At 38.6% G+C, this 20,258-nt stretch overlaps 1 protein-coding gene across 1 annotated transcript; it reads left to right on the top strand.

The window, feature by feature from the left end:
* Positions 1-2,434: 2,434 nt before the first annotated feature.
* LOC122078505 (60S ribosomal protein L15-like) lies at positions 2,435-5,692 on the top strand. The gene is made up of 4 exons (XM_042644517.1): positions 2,435-2,588; positions 3,009-3,175; positions 4,948-5,145; positions 5,274-5,692. Exons 1-4 carry the CDS (start codon positions 2,585-2,587, stop codon positions 5,517-5,519), a joined length of 615 nt encoding a protein of 204 aa, XP_042500451.1. The 5' UTR covers positions 2,435-2,584; the 3' UTR covers positions 5,520-5,692.
* The last annotated feature ends 14,566 nt before the right edge of the window (positions 5,693-20,258 follow it).

The raw sequence follows: 20,258 nt of genomic DNA, 5'->3' as shown, positions 1-20,258 counted from the left end.
AAAAAAAAAAAAAAAAGGGATAGGGTTTCGTAAAAAGCAGTGTAGCTTCTACATCAACATAGGGATCAATGAAAATGCACGTGGAAGCATCAATAATGACGAGATTTCCACTTATCATATAAGACAGGCGATCATTTTACCTTCCCATATGTCTTGGTGCAAAGATATGCTCACTTATATGGTTCTTTTTCCTAAAAAAGCAAAAAATAATATGCATAATCAGGCCATACCTGATATGGCATGGTTTAGTGAGCCCAAGTTACACGCTCAATATTTTTTTTAGAATTGCGGTATGTCTTATCAAAGTGACAAAGTGACAAAGTGTGCCAAAGCACTTTGTCAAAAGCACTCCCAAGTTGGCCCGGAGGTCATTTTTGTTATTTGTGATAAGTTTGAGATCATTTTCGTAATTACAATAATTTTACGTGTCTCATCTTATGATGCTGAGAATCTCCTAAAAAAAGTTGAGGGTGAGTGGTAGCAAATGCTTAAGCATTGTCCACTTTGGAACAACACATTTAATATGCATTGTTGATCTCCTTATAGTTAATCTAAACCGTTCATTGATCTTATGTCTTCATTAGTAGTTGTTACAAACATAGTCGATTTCTTCTTTGTTCTTCCTCTTCGTGTACGAGTATTTTGTGAGAAACCTAGCTAATCTTGGTGCACTAGCACCATGATTTTGGCCCCAAGAGTTGAAAGCCCCTGCATGTTAGGAGTAGGCCTACATGACATGGAAGAAGAACCATTGAAATGGATTTGGCTCCTCTATTGCACAATAGAGATGGCCAGGGCAGCTTAGATCCAACATCCTAAAGCGCCTCGACACTTAACCCAACACATGGACACGTGCCTTGATATGCTACGCCTCTATAGCACAATATAGGAGCCCAACGCAGGCCCCACTAAAACTCTAGTCATTGGCAGGCTTGTGAGAAAACTTCAAAACAATCCCATTTATACTCGACGGTGGTGGAAATTTTCTGCAAAGGAAGGGGCACGGGTTCCTGTTACACTTCCCGCCTGCGAGTGTTATTTGAATTCCTAGGGTACTGCACCATGCCACTCCCAAGTGATTAAACATTGCTCATTTCAATCCCTTGCAACTGAATTGACATCCATAACTACAACAATAGAAAACAAATAAACAAAAATCCTAAATTGCAAAAACAGGTAGACGAAGACACATCTTCAACCTAAAAAAGAAATTTCCTCAATTAAACTTGATATCTGCTCCTTCAATCCAATAGATGTTAATAGAATATCTTCTTCATTTGCGTTCCAAAAACATGTAGACAAAGGGTATTCCCTAAAATGTAAAAATCCTTAGAAAACGCAAAACAAAGCAGACGCCGACACTGACACTATCGATAGGCCTTTCCAAAAATCTAAAGAGCTTCTTCAAGCTCTCACGTTTGATGGCGGATGATGGCTTAGAGAGACTTGAAATTGTAAGACACGGCAATCTTTTTATTTAAATAAATTTCCTTTTTTTTTTCTTTTGTTCTTGCACTAGCACCATCAAAAGCAATAACTATGGTGTCAATTCTAGGCCCACACCGGTAGGCCCGATTGAACCCGACAGGTTTATGGCCAGACTTAGACCGGCATGATTAATAAACATGTTGGGCTCGACACGCTTATAAACATGTAGTACACAATGTAGCTACCTAGCCCAACGGGTGCCTGACCGGCCTAACACATTTATAAGCCCAACTTGTACCAACTCTTTTAAGCCTCACCTAGCTCGACCCCTTTAATACTACTTTGTATATTTTATGTTTTTAATACTACTTGTATTTAGTGCTAAGGCTATGTGTATGTACAGTGAGATGGTAGTGATTGTTATCTGAACATTCATCTTTTCTAGGCCTAGTTTAATTGATTTGAACTTGCTAAACTTGAGTTGTATAGGCATAGTTTAATTGATTTGAGTTCCGTGGGTTAAAGGTTAAGTACCTTAGTAACTTAGCTGCTTTGCCCATCTTTAGTTTAATCCATTTTAATTATGGGATTTTTCTTTGCTATTGCCAGCTTTGCCTCATTTTATTGGTATTCCTCTTCAAACACATTTAAGAGACTAATTTTAAAAAAGAGCTATTTTAAAGTTAAATAAGTCTATAGCCCAGTTAAGGCCTGATTAAGGCCTGTTTATGACAGCCCAATTAGAGCACGAGACCGACTAGCCTGTTTATTACTGTACCATGCTCACCCTATTTCGATAAACGGGAGTTCACGATGGTGCCACTCACACAGTATTTTTTTTTTTTTTTTGATAAGTAAGGAGGGGAGTAGGTAACACCCAAGAGATTTGAACTCAAGACCTACTGGTGAATAAGAGATTTTTGCATACCACAACTCACCCAGCCAGGAGACTCACACAACAGTTGCAGAAAGTCCGAAACAGCCAATAACCAGTTCAAAGCAACGGATGGATCAGATTATGTAAGAGAAGATCAACAGTTCAGATTAGCTGGGGTATTTATATATTCGGCAAAGCTTAAACCCTGATATCTTTTAGCAAAAAGTTGAAGCCTCTCCAACGCAGAAACCCTAGAGGCCGCGCAAGCTCTGATCCAACATGGGTAAGCTAAATCCCTCCTTTTCTTTCTATGTTCTTCTTCATTCAAGGTAGAGAGGCTTGCATTCCGTTTGTATGTTGCATCTTTCGTAACCTTTCGGCTGCTAGGGTACTGAGTTTTCGTCTTTTTTTTTTCCCGATTCTTGGATGAAAAACAGTAGGGAAAAATTCAGCTTAGGTTACCGAGTGTAACTTGGAAGTGGAATGGAACTTATTCTTCTTCTTAATCTATTTTGGCTTTTGTATGTGTAGTTGCAGTCAGATTTCTTCTTACGAGTTCTTATTGTAGTCCATTGGCGTATTAGGATCTGACATTGGGTCTCTGATTTTCATATTTAGGGTTCGTTTTGTTTAGTTGTGAAAAGTGAAAACCGTTGATGTTTTGATAGTTGATACTTTTAGTTCTATGGGTGATATATATTAGGGGCTTACAAGTACGTCTCTGAGCTATGGAGGAAGAAGCAATCAGATGTTATGAGGTTTTTGCAGAGGGTTAGATGCTGGGAATACCGCCAGCTCCCATCGATCGTTCGGGTCACTCGACCCACTCGCCCTGACAAGGCTCGCCGACTGGGTTTCAAGGCCAAGCAGGTAAATAGTCTCTAATTAATGATGCTTATGGTCTTTACAAGGGTATCTCTGTTACATTTCCCCCCTCCCCCTTAATAAAACTTTTATACTCACTCCCCCTTGTAATTTTTGCTTAATGAGGGAGTTTTGGTGATTTAACCTTGTTGATGCTCTATTATTTTTGTGGACCAACTTTTTATTTATTTTTCTTGCATCTAAGGCTCTCTTTGGTATAGTTTATATTTGTATTTATAATCTATTTTTGAAAAATCATTTACAACAATAAATTATGAACCCCAAATATTAATCATTTGGTTACTATTTATTTAAGAAAAAGGTATAATGAAAAATAACTTTGGTATGCCTATTGTAGAATAAATTCTCAAGCTTCCGATTTCTCTAGTTCTTTTAGCCATTTTATCAAACATATGTGAATATGTGAGATGCACTCTATATCATGTGCACCAGCTAAGTCCATCTCTGCTGCCACTTCAAAGCTCACAGTCCCCATCGTTTCCCAGATTTATTATACTATCATGAAGCTAAGGCTTGGCTCGTCGAGTAAAAAAGTAGTAGATAGCCGGTTAAGTTATGGAGATATCAAAAGTAGCAGAAAGCAGGTCTAAGTTATAGAGGCCTCTTGTGCTTGGTTTAGTAGCAAAGGAAGTTCTCCTACTGAAGATATCTCGCAATCTTCTATGAGATCAGTTGCTTGATTGAGCAATTTCAACTATGTGAGATCAGTTACATTCCCAGAATAGGGAAATTAGTGAGATGATACTTCTTTGAACCCTGAAACCAGAATGAACAAATTGATTGTGTGTGAGTGCACCTGAAAACATGGCTTCATTGGCAAGAGATTCGTTTGCTTGCTTGGAAGAAGGTAGATCACAGGGAGGGAGAGAGAACAAGGATTCTGTAAGGTGCACACAGTAGAGCGAGAGAGCGATAGACACTAGGGAGATAGATTTTATTTTGAAAAATCTAAAAATGGTTGGAATTACCTATTTATCCTTACTTTTGAAGCAATCACAACACATGCTCACCAAAAAGTAGCACCTAAATTAAAACAAATGATTTGTGGCCACAGATCACAAATAGCTCAAGAGTTATTTGCGATTTTTAATTTATTTCAATCTGTAATAAATAGAAACAAGTGTCAGAATGATACCAAATAACTGTAAAAATAGGAAATAGTTAAATAAATACAAATATAAATCATACCCAAGAGGATGTTGTAAACGGTTTTATTTTGTTCATTTTTAGTTGTTCATTATGTAATTCACCCCATCTGTTTTAAATTGTGGATTATGGGTATCATGGGTCAATCCAACATCTTGGTTCCTCCCCCCACCCCCCCACACGCATACACACACATACAAACACTTCTGAATGAGAATTATTTATACCATGATTTGATTTCCAATTGGTTCTGTGGCATTGCATGTGAAGTTATCTGGTAAAACTATGACCACCACAACTACCCTTAATATTTGAAAGAAGTTAAAACTTTCTATTGTCTCTGTTGCAAATTAGAAATTCAACTTCTAATACCAGTTTTGCGTGAGATACCAAAACTGTGAATGGTTTTATGTCTTTGTGGATTATTATTATTTGAGTTTAACTGAGGCATCTCTGTCTTTCCCCACATCTTTTCATTTTCTCGTGTTCTTGTTCTTCAACACCACCTACTTGCAAGTAAAGCTGTTATTCTGCTTTTGGTTTCAGAATACTTACTCCTTCCATTTTTTGTTTTAACAATGTCTAATGGGTTAAGGTAATCCTTGTTTCAGGGGTATGTTGTTTATCGTGTCCGTGTTAGGCGTGGAGGTCGCAAGAGGCCCGTCCCTAAGGGTATTGTGTACGGTAAGCCTACAAACCAGGGTATTACCCAGTTGAAGTTTCAGAGAAACAAGAGGTCAGTCGCAGAAGAGCGTGCTGGTCGCAAATTGGGTGGGCTGAAGGTCCTCAACTCCTACTGGCTTAATGAGGTTTGTATAAAGTCATCTGAATCTTTCTTTTATCCAATGATTGTTTCATCAGATGCTTTGCTATTAAGTCTAGCTTTCCATACATTAGAACTTCTAGTTTGTAATAGACTGCTCATTCTTCTGTGTAGGATTCAACATACAAATATTATGAGGTAATCCTTGTGGATGCTGCTCACAATGCAATCCGCAATGACCCAAGAATCAACTGGATATGCAAGCCTGTCCACAAGCACAGGGAGCTTCGTGGGCTCACTTCTGCTGGAAAGAAGTACAGGGGTCTCAATGGAAAGGGACACTTGCACCACAAGGCACGCCCATCCCGAAGGGCAACCTGGAAGAGGAACAACACCCTCTCCCTCCGTCGCTACCGTTAATTACATTGATATTACTTTGTGTTTTGTTTTTGTTCTGGTTCCGGGAGTTTTAGTTATTTGGATGTAGAATTCATTTTGGGAGATGAAAATTTTGAATTTAGAAATGTTAAACATCCTTGACTTGTTTTGGAATATTTTGGATCAAAGTTGCAAACATATTTCACTTGCCCGCATCCTTGATTATGTTTTGCAGAACTGCATTTTGTAACTAGCAGAAAAACATCCATTCATATTTCTTACAGCCGACACCTTTGCAGTGTTAAGAAGACCTACAGATCTTGCCTGTGAAATCAAGAATCTTATTCATATTGATGCTTCAAGAGACTGGAACTTGAACCTTCATGAATACTAGATATTGTTTGGGTTGGTTTCACTAAGTTTGAATAATTATGGCCAGAGATGGAAAGGCCACTCTACTATGAAATACTTGAATAACCAGAAACTAGTTGTATTGTAGCAATTTGTATCGTGATCAGGTTCCATGTACAGAAGAAAAAACATAGGATATGCACAACTGTGTTTGAATCTTGAAACAGCTATGGAAGTGAAACCATTAGAGGCTTGAGCTCTCTCATATAACTGTGCTTCACGCGGTTTTTCGACATGGGTGGCCTTTGCCCTTTGGAGTCTTAGGGTGGTAGAGTAGATGGGCCATATGGGTCTTGGGGTTGGGTTTTATATCCATTATATTTGTCTTGGTTATTCATATCAGGGGTCCTGGGGTTTACCATATTTTGATCCCAAAGTTTATGCTTGAGTACTTTCAAAGAGTGACAGATCTTGGGTACTAGTGCCTGTGTTTGATTAGATGACTATCTGTGAAGAAGTAGCCTTCATCTAAGTTGGAGCTGTTTGGGTTTCCTTTACTGCCCATCAGCTTTGCATCATTTGAATCCCTCGTTTTGACTTCAATAATTACCCCCCGGGCAAGTTTAATTGGCCATCTATTAGGGATTTTTGTTGGGTACTCTAATGGATGGGGTTTGATACATGGGATTATTGTTGGGTACTCTCCAAGTACTGATTATGGAATGGTTGGATTCAATCAAAACTCTCAAATATGGCACCACAAGGGAATCTGTTGTTGACGATCCGCAGGTGGTCAATAGAATTTACAGGGACAAGGGTCTCCTCAACCTTAGAACACATCCCATCCACCACTTCCTCTGCACGTATCATTGAATATTAATTTTTAATTCTAGTTGCTCAATGTAAAATGTATGGGATCGATCTCAAGGTCCCATTTCTTTGGCAATACAAAGCCATACGCAGGCACCATGGGCAACACAACTTCCTATTTTTACTTCTTCAGAGCTCCAGTCTTGAACTCTTCTTTGTCTCCACCATGGCTCCATGTGCATTACTTTCTTCTATTCCAGTCTTGGAGCTACCACCTCTTGCCATTAACCCTCACTGAGTCATAAAGAAATGAGTGAAAGGGAGCAGAAAAACTCTCATGAATTTCTGTAAGGAAAGGGATGCTGGACCAGGATGAAATGCAGGAAGATCAGGACTGGCGGATTTGTATGATTGAAATGAGCCTCAACTTAACACGACTAGTGAATTCAAATTATAGTCCAAGGCGGATTTCTTCAAATTTTTGCAGTACAGTATTACCACATTTATAAGATACAAGTGGTTTCCCCCACTTGGTGTCCTGTTTACTCTCTCCATCTGTAATGTGCATTCATCTAATTCAAAAAGAGTGGAAGAAAGTCCCCAGTTTGTAAGCAAGTAAATCTTAGCTGCTTAAGAAGAGGAATATACCTTCTCTCGAATAGAATAGCCTTGCTTACTCTTAGTAATCCAGCTGTGTGTGTGTGTTTGTGTGTGTGTGTGTGTGAGAGAGAGAGAGAGAGAGAGAGAGAGAGAGAGAATCAGCTCAGAAAAGACAATATGTAGATTAATTAATCACATTCAGTAAGAGAGAACAAGACAATTGCCTTATGAGAGACTGAAGACAAACAACTAAAGGAATAGACCAAAAGACAGACAAAGAGGACATTAAAATCACATGGAATCTGAACACTGTACTGATAGTTTTACATTAATTATATTAGCTGTCCAAACTTAGTCTTTAGTTTGAAAGGTTAAAGACCCTCCTCCTCTCAGAGATTTTCTATTTGTGGCTCACCCTTTGAAGTGATCAATCCATTGAGTGATCAAATTTGAAGAACTGAAACTAAAACATATTTGAGAGACTGCAAAATGATATGATCTTCTGTGGGTTAGCAGACTGATGAAGAAAGGTTAAAAGCTTGCATCTTTGAAAAAAGTATGAACCCATGGTATGTTTGTTTTCAAGAAATGAAATAGTGGGTATATCAGGATTTCATCCAGGAGAACCTCATCATTTCTTCAAAGGATGCCTTGGGGGGGGGGGGGGGGGGGGTTGAAATGTTGTCTTTTTTTTTTTAATACTCTATTAATTATGTGTAATACAAAAACCATCATAACCTTATCCCAACTAAATGGGGTCGACTACATAGATTGGATCTGGTAGCACAATAAATAGTAAGAAAAGAAAGGCAGCAAAAGGCAATAAGAGAATAGTGAAAAAATAAAAGAAGTAAAAAGAAGTAAAACACAAATATTAGAGAAACAACTTAGGAACATCCCCCTAAAAGGGATTGGCTACATGGGTCTTCATCCTTCAAACAGCTCTATCCATGGTCACACTTGGGTTGAGCCCTAGATTTCGCAAATCTTTTCTTACCACTTCTCCTATAGTCATTTTAGGTTTGCCATTACCTCTTTTAGTTCCTTCTATTTGAATCTGGTCACTTTTCCTTATTGGTGCGTCCATGGGTTTATTGGATATGAACATACCACCTCAAACGGCCCTCGCGGAGCTTGTCCTGGATTACTGTGACCCCCAAATTGGTTTTGATATAATCATTCATTACTTTTTCTCTCCTTGTCTTTCCGCATATCCTCCTCAACATCCTCATCTCTGCTACGCTAAGTTTGTTTATGTTACTATCCTGTAGAATTTTCTCTTAAGATTAATAAGCAAACATTTGTCACATAACACTCCTGTTGTACCTCTGTACTTTATCCAACCAACTTGAAACATCATCCTCTATAACCCCTCATTGTTAATAGTTACCTCATGTATCTAAAATAATACTCTATGACAGTTCTCGCTCCTCAAGTTTCACTACTTTATTGATAGTCCTGGTTTCACTGAACTTACACCTTATATATTTTGTCTTTGTTCTGCTTATCTTAAAATCTTTTGATTCCAAATTTATCTTCATACTCCAGTTTAACATTAATCCCTTTCGCTGTCTCATTTATTAAAATAACATCATCATTGAATAACATACACCAATGGATCCTTGTCTTGTATGTGTTTGGTTTTTTTTTTTTTTTTTTTGGCTAAATGGTCAAGTTATATTAAAAACAAAAAAACCAAAAACAAATTACAAGAAAAAGAATGAACAAATACAAACACAAGAAGTAAGTCCCCACCTTCCGTATTGCCGTTATTAGGAACTCACAACTGCTATTTCAAAAGCCTATATTAAGGTCTTATCATGACATCTCTTGTGAGCTTGTCAGAAATATGCCTGGGCAAGGAAACTATCATTGATGAACTTTGGATTTTTGCCGCCTCATTCATCAGGAAATCAGCAATTGGGTTTGCTTTGCTGAAGCAATTAGTGATTTTACACTCCATAGATTTGAGGAGATGTTGGAGATCAACCCACTCCTAAGCTAGGAATCATGGAATACATTAATTCTGAAACAGGATCACTGTTGCAACAGAGTCCGATTTAATCCTTAATTTAGAAACCCCCAGGTCTTTGGCATATTGAATACATTTTATGACACTCCATCTCTCAGCCACAAAATTTGTCTCCATGCCCAGGCGCATCTTAAAGTTCAACATCATTTTCCCCTCGCTATCTCTAAAAATCCCACCTCCCCCCACTCTACTTGGATTCCCCAAGGGAACACCCATCCATGTTAATCCCTGAAGACGCTGCTGATGTTGGTAATTAATTCTTCTGTAGGTAATCAAATCAGAAGTATTCTTTACCTCGATCTTACTACGAGAACAGGCTAGCTGATTTTGTTCTTTATTGTCTTCACCACCATCCAATTCAACCTTGCTCTTTCTTCCTGACATCTCTTGTTTTGTTCCGCCCAAATCGTGGAAGCAGCTATCATCATCCTTATCACTCACGGCCCCTTCAAGGGCCATCCTCGCCCCTTGTTTCTCCACCATTTGATCAATTTAAGAATTGAGCTTTCTTTATGCCATGTCACATTATACCACTCTACCATCCTTATCCATACCTCCATAGAAAATTTACACTTTAGGAAGATTTGACCAATGGTTTTAGTCACTTCCCACAGAGTTCACATCTTGAAGCAAGTTGAACCCCCTTTACACATACCATCTCATCTGTAGGGAGTTTTCGATGAATCCATCTCCAACCAAAAGTAGAAATCCTTGGAACCAAATTTTTATTCCAAATCATCGACGCCTAAGGGATTTTTGAGTTCCTCTTCCTAATTTCATTCTAAGCAGACCTTACAGAGAAGGTTCTCAACAGCTCTAGCCACCACACGCAAACATCCTCCATATGATGATATGGTAATTTTACACTGCTCATCTTCTCAAATATTTTCTTCAAAAAGTTTGAGCACACATCCGGAATCTTCCACTCCCCATGTGATAAAGTGGCCTAACATAAGCTTGGAGTTACGGAACATATTATCATTCAAACCTCACAACTCTTTGATGGGTTGAGTCCCAAGCCACCTACCCTTCCAAAAGTTAATTTTCCTGCCATTCCCAACCAGTCATCTTTCATTTTGGGAAACAAACTCCCACATTATTCGCACCCCAGACAAATAGAGTGACTCTTATATCCATTTTCCAAATGCCCCTGGCTGGATAGGAACCTCGCCCATAATAGTCTGCTCATGTCAGTATCTTCATGTTTAATCTTCCAAACCATCTTGGAAATTAAAGCCTTATTGACATCACCAAGCCTTCTGATACTCAAACCACCTTCCTCCTTTGGTTGGCGGGTCCCATTTCACTGTTGTTGCTCTGACAGTTTCCACATCGTCAGTCCAGATAAAGTTCCTCTTCTATTTCTCAAGACATTTTATAAGGGAATGTGGCCACCAATACATTGAAAAGCTTGTAGTGGCATCCCAAGAATAACAGATTAAACCAGTTTTTTAAGGAAATTACATTCACCTCCATTTTTTGAAGAAATTACATTCACCTCCCCTGACATTTGGCTTAATATCATGTTCTCCCATGTACTTTCATATATAGCATTACCCTCCCCCATAGTTTGAAGATCCTAACTAACGAACCCTTTTCTATTAGATTTCCCAGTTAAGTGACGATGAAAGTTACTATTTCTATGATCAAATTACCATTCTTCACAATTGAAGGGTAAATCGACCAAACCTAAACCCACTTAAGAAAAGGGAGAGAGGATTTAGGGATTTAGTTTTCTGCAACCTTCATCGCCTTCATTTCGTCGTTCGTTGCTCTCTTCGACGGTCGGTGGTCATCACTGGTCGCTCCTCAGTGGTCGTCGATGGTCGCCCTTCGGTCGCCGTCGTCATCACATTCGTCGTCCCTCGCCGCTAATCCCTTGCCGCTCGCTGCTCTCTGCAACCATCATCGAACCGTCGTTGGTCGATCCTTGGTCGCCGTCGTCATCTGCACATTCTAAGTCCCTCGCCGCTAATCACTCGACCCTCGACCCTCGACCCTCGTCATCTGTACATCGGACATGCCCTTGCTGCCAGAAGTTAACAAAGAAACGTCGTGGACTTTGGACTGAAGCGAGAATGATTACGTGGCCGAAGTGGAGCCACTTCGGCTTTAGAGGCCTCGTTCCCTTTTTCTTTACCTCTCATCTATTATTGCCTAACAAAGTAAGGAACCGCCTTTCCGCCAAACCCTTCTCCCTATAGCCTATGGCCACATATCTTCTACTGATTTATATAATATTATACCTTTCTACCATATGCTTTAACTGCCTTTAGCAGCAGTAGGCAAGAATTATAAACGGGAAAACAAACCCACACTCCCCTTCCTTCTCTTTCTATGCGTACTCTGTTCTTCTTCTTCTTTCTTCTCAGAGACCCTATTTCTCTATATTTCTTTCTGTTATATGGATCGCCCGAGCTACTGATTGCGACTGTAGTGGTGGTTACGTGTGTCCTGTGGAACTACTTCTCACTCTCAGAATTGTTGCTTTCAGAGACGCAGGTTAGTTAGACTGAATACTGAGAGGTTCAGTCGGACTTGTGAATTTGGATCTTCAAATTTTTCTTTCTTTCTTTTTCTGTTACTTGAATTTCAACTGGATGTGGCCGTTTTTGATATGGATCTCCCTCTTTCTTGAATTATTGGTAGAGATTCGTGTCGTACTGTTTTGATTTTGAGTTATTCGGATCTCCCTCCATATGCTCCCATCAAAATTTAATTTGACCCAATTGTTTGCACCAATATACCTCCAAAATGTCTCTTCGATTATCAGTCTGAATAGATAATCCTAGGCGTATACAGCACATTAGGTCTGCCCAGGTGTTAACTCCCTTCGCTCTAGGATAATTCCTTCTAATGTCTTCAATCACCATGAGCGAAATATACTTGGCTATCTGCTCAACACCCTCATGAATTCTATTATTTGTTTCCCTCCACAGGTGATCCAGAACGATACCAAAACACATACTCTATGCCTCCTTACAACTCACATTTTAATATTTCTTTTCCACCACTGGGCGAGGTCCAGAAGAGAGCCTTGAGCGGTCCGTCTTAATGTAAAGCACTGACATAAAGAATTCCAGATTTCGCTGGAAAAAGAGCATGTTTGGAATAGATGATGCATTTTCTCTCCGTCTAGCTTACAGAGAGCACATCTAGAAACAAGGGGCATTGCTTTCTTTTTCACAAAATTGTCAGTTGGAACCTTTCCATGTATCACCCTCCATGCAAGAGCCGAGACTCGAGGTTGCTGCTTGTTACACCAAATAAGCAAAGCCCAAGGGGCAGTCGGCTTCTTTTCTCTAATATCTTCCCATGCAGATTTCAGATTGAATTTACCATCATATGATAGACTCCAAGCACACCGGTTAGCACACTCATAACTTGGGATCTTAATCTGTAAAACAACATTAAAAATGTGTCATGAAAGAGGAGTTCACCGTAGGGATTTTCCACCTGTGATTGTCAATAAATCTGTCCACCTTCTTATCTAGAAGCATGCGATCCACACCTTCCACACACTCATCCAGTGCTAAACCTCCCACCCAAATATCCTTCCAAAATTTTATGGAACGACCATCACCTACAACCCATCTTTCCTTATAGGAAATAAAATTCCAGATTTTTCTAATGCTAGGCCATGTTGAAGATGATCTATATCCCTTCTTAGGCAGCCTATGCTTGTTGAGAAATCTAGCCCTCAAGAATCTATTGGCCAAGGAATTTTCATGCTTGATACGCCATGCAGTCTTACAGAGCATAGTTTTATTCACGTCTCTCAATCTTCTTAAACCTAACCCTTTCTTCCTTAGGTTTACAACATTGGCCCCAATTAACCACAATTTTTTTTTATGTACTCTATCTATCCTGACTAGACAAAGTTGCGTATCCATCTCTCCATAGTTGAAATTAGCTACGAGGGCCACTAATACACAGCAAAACTATGGGTCGACATACTCATAATCACCGATCTCACCAACTCAACTCTTCCTTCCAGGGATAACATCTTGCCCTTGCACCCTACCAAATTGTCTTTCACTTTGTCCATAATAGGCATCACAACATCTTTCTTAACTCTATTTTTAAAGATTTCCACCCCAAAGTATCTTGTAGGAAAGGTGCAAAGGGGGATCCCCAATTCTTATACTATAGCCCTCTTTCTCTGAGGAGAGACCGAGCCTATAAACAATTTACTCTTCTCCAGATTGATGCACTGCCTAGAAAATTTCTGGTATATGTTAAGAAAGTTCTTTAGATGTCTAACATACCTGAGAGATGCTGTTTGAAATTTAAAAGTAACCGCAAGCGTACGGATCAGTGTAGCTAACAGGTAGAACACAAGGAGAGCAGCCACTTTATTTTAGGCTTCTTCTAGTAATGCGAATGTGCACAGATTCATTATGGTGATCTAATTCTAACTATTGACCTAACACAAATGCATCTAAAAGTGACCTAACCATTCACATCTAGAAATTTAAATACTCAAACCATGCAATTAAAAAGTAAATAAATGAAAATAAAGTGTTGAAAAGTAATAAATAAAATAAAAAGGGAAAAAAGCTACAGAGAGGCACACAAGTAGGTATCTTTACTTAGTCCGAGAGATGCACCATAAACAATATGAGCTTCCCTACTTGACCAGAGAGTACTCTTATAAAGGTTTTTCTACTTGGCTTCAGGGGAAGGGAAGCAATTAAAATAAAAACAACAAAATGATGGTTCTATGGTTAGGAAGGGCAAAGCCAACACATACACTAGCCATGAACCTTGGGGGAAAGGGAAAGCAATAATGTAATGACTGAAATTAAAATCCTAAATTAAGAAAGAAAGGGTAGTCAGAAGAGGGAATGAGAGGGGGGGGATGAGAAGACTACTGAAGGAGCCTATTTACTTGAACTTCAACCCTTGAACTGAAAACTTGATCAATTTGAGATACTACTAGTACTAAAAACCAAATCTGGAATAAACCAAATCTGAAATTTCTAGTACTAGAGAAAACAAATCTGAGGAAAAAAATTGAATTTGAAAGACATGTTTCATAGCTTGTTCTTGTCACCTAGAACTAGAACTTGAAAATTGCAACTTCAATTGCTTAAGCAATAAAATTAAGATATTGAATCAAAAACAAAAGTGCTTGAATTAATTGAATAAAAAGAAGTTACAAAAGTTTTTAAAGCAAAAAACCTATAATTAGAGCTAGAGAAAGAGAGAAAGAGCAACTAAAAAAAACCTAAGAAGAGAGAAGTTGAGAGGGACAACCCTTTAGGGTTTTGTGGACTCCCTTTTATAGGGAATAGGAAGGGAGTAGAGGAGGACGTCCAAGTTAGAAGTAGGGAATCTCCAACCATTTTTCTTCTTTTTTGCTTTTTTTTTTTTTTTTTTTTAATTTTCTTTCCTATTTTTTTCTCTCTTCTTCAAAACATGGGCAACCCCTTAAATGATTTTTCCTTCTTTTATTTTTTTCCTATTTTTCTCATTTATTTCCTTATTTCTCTCTCTTCTTGTGCAAGAATCCTCTTGGCTGACCTCCTTGCTTTAAGTGATGAGTAGGAGAGAGAAAATCTTTCAAAAGAAATCTCCAGAAAATGGTAGCCAAGAGGTTTGAACTTGAGACCTCCTAATAAGGAAGAGATTTTGCACACTATAACTCACCAACTACGCTAGGTAGTTATTGTTATAAAAAACAAATCTTCAATCACTTAAGGGTGTGGATCTTCGATCTTTATTGGTATTTGAAATATTCTTTGTACCTCTGGGAAAACTGCAAATAGACTGGTTCTACATCTCGGTTCAATTCTAATCCATTATTCTTTTTCAGGCCCGAAAAGAATAATCGCTTGTATGGGTGACCAAACGGATATGTACTTTTAATTGAACACATTCATCTTACTCATAATTTCGTTCTCTTTCCAGTCATGAAAAGAAACAGGACCTCTTTATGTGTAAAATTGGAGATATAACACCCGATAGTCCTTAAGACCTTGAAAATATAAAACCTACAAAAAGAGAGTAAAACCTAGGGTAGCTCCATTCTAAATACGTGAAATGCATGTTTTACTATCCTAGATTTCACACATAAATATGCTCATCCAAATTCCCCCACACTTAGACTTTGCTAGTCCTCGAACAAAATGAAAAGAAAAAGAATAAAAACAAAAAACCTAATTCACTTTTGTAGGAATCATGATTGCACTTAGCATGTGCAACAAGCCTTTAAACCCCTAGGTCATCCCTAGTGGATGAGTTGTGTCTCGTGGGTGTTTACAGTGAATATACACCCAAAATTCAGAATAAAAAAATCCCAACATTCGTTAAAGGTAAGGGCCATATCGATCCGAAGCAAAGATAATTTCTCTTACAAGGGACCCCCACACTTGAACTTTTATTGCCCCATATCAATTCCATGCACTAGCATATTTCTTAATTTGGAACTCACCTCGTCTCTTCCAAAACATCCTTATCTTAAGGCAAAACCACTTGTGAATAAATAAGGAACCAAGGACTAAGGCATTGGAGTGTTTTTAACCAAACATGTTACCAAGCATTAATGACATTTATACATTTTTTCTCCTTTTTTCGCTTAATAAATTTTATTCTACTCCACTACTTTTGGCTTGAATGACATGGTGGAGCAAACATTAGACACCCAAGTAATTATGTAGCTTTGCTTTTTTGCATATGCCCACATAGACAATGACGCTAGAGTTCTTTCAGAAATTTCTTCCTTAAGAGTTTCGAACAAGACACCATGCTTCCTGAGGCACAATGCCCTGTCTAGTTCTAAGGAAATCAACTTTTACTTTTCATTTATATCACTTTTCACACTTCATTTAAAATTGTGTATTTGTCAACACACAGACTTATATATGGTCCAACACCATAAAACAACGGTTTCTTATTTTTCAAAAGAGAGTCCCATCTCAAGATACAAGCTTATTTCTTTCTTCTCAACAGGGTTTTTATACGTTCAAAATGGGTACCTTAATCAAAACTTTTATTTTCATACATCAAGTAACTGAATGGTATGATCATTAGCCAAAAGCCAAAGTAGAACTTCATCCTTACCAAACTCAAAAACAAAAAGAAAAAAAAAAGTGAAAAAAGCAAAAATTGGTTTCCGTACAGGGTGAAATCTATTTTTATCATATTGTGAGGCTTGGCGACCTCCATCGATACAGCTATTATTGCAAGTTGTTCTTCTCAAGAATTTAATAAAAGAAAAACAAAAACAAAACAAGGCAAACAAAGTACTCCAATTTATCAAAACAAAGTGAAAAATAACATGGAACTGTCTCCCCAGCAACGGCACCAAAAACTTGATTGAAATTTAACAGTAACCGCAAGTGTATGGATCAATGTAGCTAACAGGTCGAACACAAGGAGAGCAACCACTTTATTTTAGGCTTCTTATAGTAATACGAAAGTGCACAAATTCATTATGGTGATCTAATTCTATCTATCAACCTAACACAAATGCATCTAAAAGTGACCTAACCATTCACATCTTGAAATTTAAATACTCAAACCACGTAATTAAAAAGCAAATAAATAAAAATAAAAATGCTGAAATAAAAGGTGCTGAAAAGTAAATAAACAAAATAAAAAGGGAAAAAAGCTAGAGAGAAGCACACAAGTAGGTATCTCTACTTAGCCCGAAAGATGCACCATAAACAATGTGAGCTTCCCTACTTGACCAGAGAGTATTCTTACAAGGGCTTTTCTACTTGGCTTTAGGGGAAGGGAAGCAATTAAATAAAAATAACAAAATGATGGTTCTATCGCTAGGAGTGGCAAAGCTAACACATACACTAGCCATGAACCTTGGGGGAAAGGGAAAGCAATAATGTAATGACTGAAATTAAAATCCTAAATTAAGAAAGAAAGGATAATCAGAAGAAGGAATGAGAGGGGGTGAGAAGACTACTGAAGGAGCCTATTTACTTGAACTTCAACCCTTGAACTGAAAACTTGATCGATTTGAGATACTACCAGTACTAAAAACCAGATCTGGAATAAATCAAATCTAAAATTTCTAGTACTAGAGAAAACAAATCTAAGAAAAAAATTGAACTTGAAGACATGCTCCATAGCTTTTTTTTTTTTTTTAAAATCAAAATTCTATTAAAAGAGATAAATAACAATATTGAGAACAAAGAGAATGAAAAAAAAAAAAAAAAAAAACTCACCAAGCTAGCATATGAGAGCCTCCACCTTGGGCATTGCCATCAGCAAAGACTCCCAACTGCTATCTATAGAATCTGAATCGAGGGCGACCAGATTCATCTAGAAATTAATTATCCATAAGAGACTGAGGGAGGCTTTCTCTGACTCCAGATACACCTGACATTGCTGCATTTTTGGCTAAGTAATCTGCCATAGGGTTTGATTTTCTGAAACAGTGTGTGATCTTCCATTCTATAGAGTCAATATAGCCAAGAAGATTGGTCCACTCCTGGTACACGAACCAAGGAATGAGTCTACGATGAAACAAGGCCGCCGCAAATGATGAATCAATTTCAATCCAAACTTTCCTCACATCCAGACTATGTGCATAAGTCAGCCCCTTGATGATGCTCTAGATTTTCGCTTGAAAATTTGTGGCTATATCCATAAAAAATCCAAATGAAAAAATCAACTTTCCATTACGGTCTCTGAAGATACCACCTCCACCTACTCGGCCAGGATTACCCAAGGAGCAGCCATCCACATTTAGCTTCACCCATGGTCTGGTCAGCTTACACCAGTAAACTTCCAGAATGCTCTGAGCAGAGGAAGGTCGAATTGATAGTAAAAATCGTCTAGTTAGAACAAGATCTTCGGTATTGGAGGGAGAGATTTTCATATCGTTGCAGATGAAAGAGACATCCTTGATTGCAGTGTTCCCCACCAAGGAAGGGCAACGAGCCTTGTCCTCATAGCGCCTAACATTTCTTTCTTTCCAAATAGCCTCAATTATCATGACCAACCCAATCATCCAAGGCCTCTTCAAGGACCAACTTCTACCCTTATTTTTCCACCATTTTATAACATCCACCACAGTGGGTTGATTGGCCCAAACCACATTGAACATTGCCACTGCCCTGGTCCACACTTCCGAAGAGTAGCTACAATAAAAAAAAAGGTGGGTGAAGGATTCCTCATTGCATCCGCATAGATCAAACCTTGAGGGCAAGCAAATCCCTTTCTTTTGAATTTTATCATTAGTAGGTAGCTTCCTGTGAGCCCAACGCCAAGCCAAAGTGGAGAGTCTCGGCGGGAGATCCTTATTCCATACCATCGAAGCCTAAGAGACTGCCAGAGCTGCCTTCCTAATGCCTTCCCAAGCAGACTTAACAGAAAAATTTTCCATTGGCTCTAGCTTCCACATACACCTATCTTCCATGGGATTGGAAGGGAGGGGCAAGCTCTTAATAGAATCAAAAGCTAGATTTAGGAGGTCTGACTCGACAGTAGGCAGCTTCCACATGCCATTGTCAATAAATTGATCCACTATATGAAAGTGGTTTTTAAAAGCATCCTCCCCAAGGCAGGAGATCTCAGAGATTGATCTCGGACTGATCCAGTTGTGTCTTCAAAAATAAATCTTTTTACCATCTCCCACAATCCATTTCTCATTTTCTCCCACAAACTTCAACATTTTCTTGATGCCTGGCCATATTAAGGAGCCTATGTAGCATTTCTTTAGAAGGCCATGTCTAGTTAAGAATCTGGCTCGGACCAGTCTACTAAGCTTAGAATCTTCATTTTTAATTTTCTAGGTCATTTTTGCAAGAAGAGCATTGTTGACATCATGAGCCGATGAATTCCCAGCCCTCCTTCTCTTTTTGGCTTGCAAACTGATTCCCACTTCACCGTGATGGCTTTGGTGGAATCAATCTCTCCCGTCCAGATGAAATTCCTCATCTATTTCTCTAAGCACTTGATAAGGGTAGCTAGCACCAATAAACAGAGAAACCGTGAAGGGGCATTTCTGAGATAACATATTTGATCAGCTCCACTCTGCCAGCTAGGGAGAGAAGCTTTCCTTTCTAGCCTGCTAATCTAGCCTTGATCCTGTCCATGGTATATAAAAGAGGTTCTCTCTTGACTCTTCCTTGAAAAATTTCCACTCCCAAGTACTCAGTTGAAAAATTGCAAATGGGAATGGCCATCTTCTCTACTATCCAAGTCTTCCTATCAGCAGGGATCCTTGCAAGAAACATCTTGCTTTTCACCAAATTAAAATGTTGCCTAGAGAAGCTTTGATATTTTTCCAGAAAAGATTTAATGTTTCCGACAAATTTTTAGAGGCATTCATGAAAATGAATAGGTCATCTACAAACAACAGGTGAGAAGGAACATGTGTGCCATGAGGACGAGAGATAGGTTTTATGAGACCTGTTCTTCCCATTTCCTTTAAGCCTCTGCAAAAGACTTCTTCAGCAATAATAAGCAAGAGAGGAGATATAGGGTCGCCCTGTCTAAGACCTTTGGTAGCCCCAAAGAAGCCAATCGGACCACCATTTAGAATAATTGAAATTCTAGTAGATCTAAAAATTTCTCTAATCCACCTAATTATTTTTTCAGATATCCCAAATTTTCTAAGGATCAAAAAGAGAAAATCCCATTATAGGGTATCAAAGGCTTTCCTAATATCAATTTTAAGACGCATTCTACCCCCTCTAGTGGTCTTCCCCATCAGGTTGGCAAGCACAGAGGTCAATCCAATATTAGATTGGACGACTTTACCACGCTGGAAAGCTCCTTGCTCCGGAGAAATTATCTTAGGAAGGAAAGCACTGATTTGAGTGGCCATAATCTTAGAAAGAAGTTTGCAAAAAAAAACCAAAATTTGTCCAAGGTGCGGGCACCCTCCTCCTTAGGAATTAATAAGAGGAAAGAATTATTAACTCCATTAGGAAGCATACCTAAAGAGAAGAAAGACTTCACCGCGCTGCAAACATCTTTTTGAATAATAGTCCAGCATTTCCTAAAAAAACCTCTAGAGT

Source organism: Macadamia integrifolia, chromosome 5, assembly GCF_013358625.1.
Source record: "Macadamia integrifolia cultivar HAES 741 chromosome 5, SCU_Mint_v3, whole genome shotgun sequence".
In the NCBI taxonomy this organism is placed as follows: domain Eukaryota; kingdom Viridiplantae; phylum Streptophyta; class Magnoliopsida; order Proteales; family Proteaceae; genus Macadamia; species Macadamia integrifolia.
The sequence above is the reverse complement of the archived record's forward strand: the minus strand, read 5'-3'. Positions and strand labels throughout refer to the sequence as shown.

Bases quoted from the DNA above. Each gene is read 5' to 3' on its own strand.
- LOC122078505 (XM_042644517.1), top strand. The intron at 3,176-4,947 runs GTAAATAGTCTC...TCCTTGTTTCAG, and splicing joins TGGGTTTCAAGGCCAAGCAG to GGGTATGTTGTTTATCGTGT. The intron at 5,146-5,273 runs GTTTGTATAAAG...TCTTCTGTGTAG, and splicing joins ACTCCTACTGGCTTAATGAG to GATTCAACATACAAATATTA.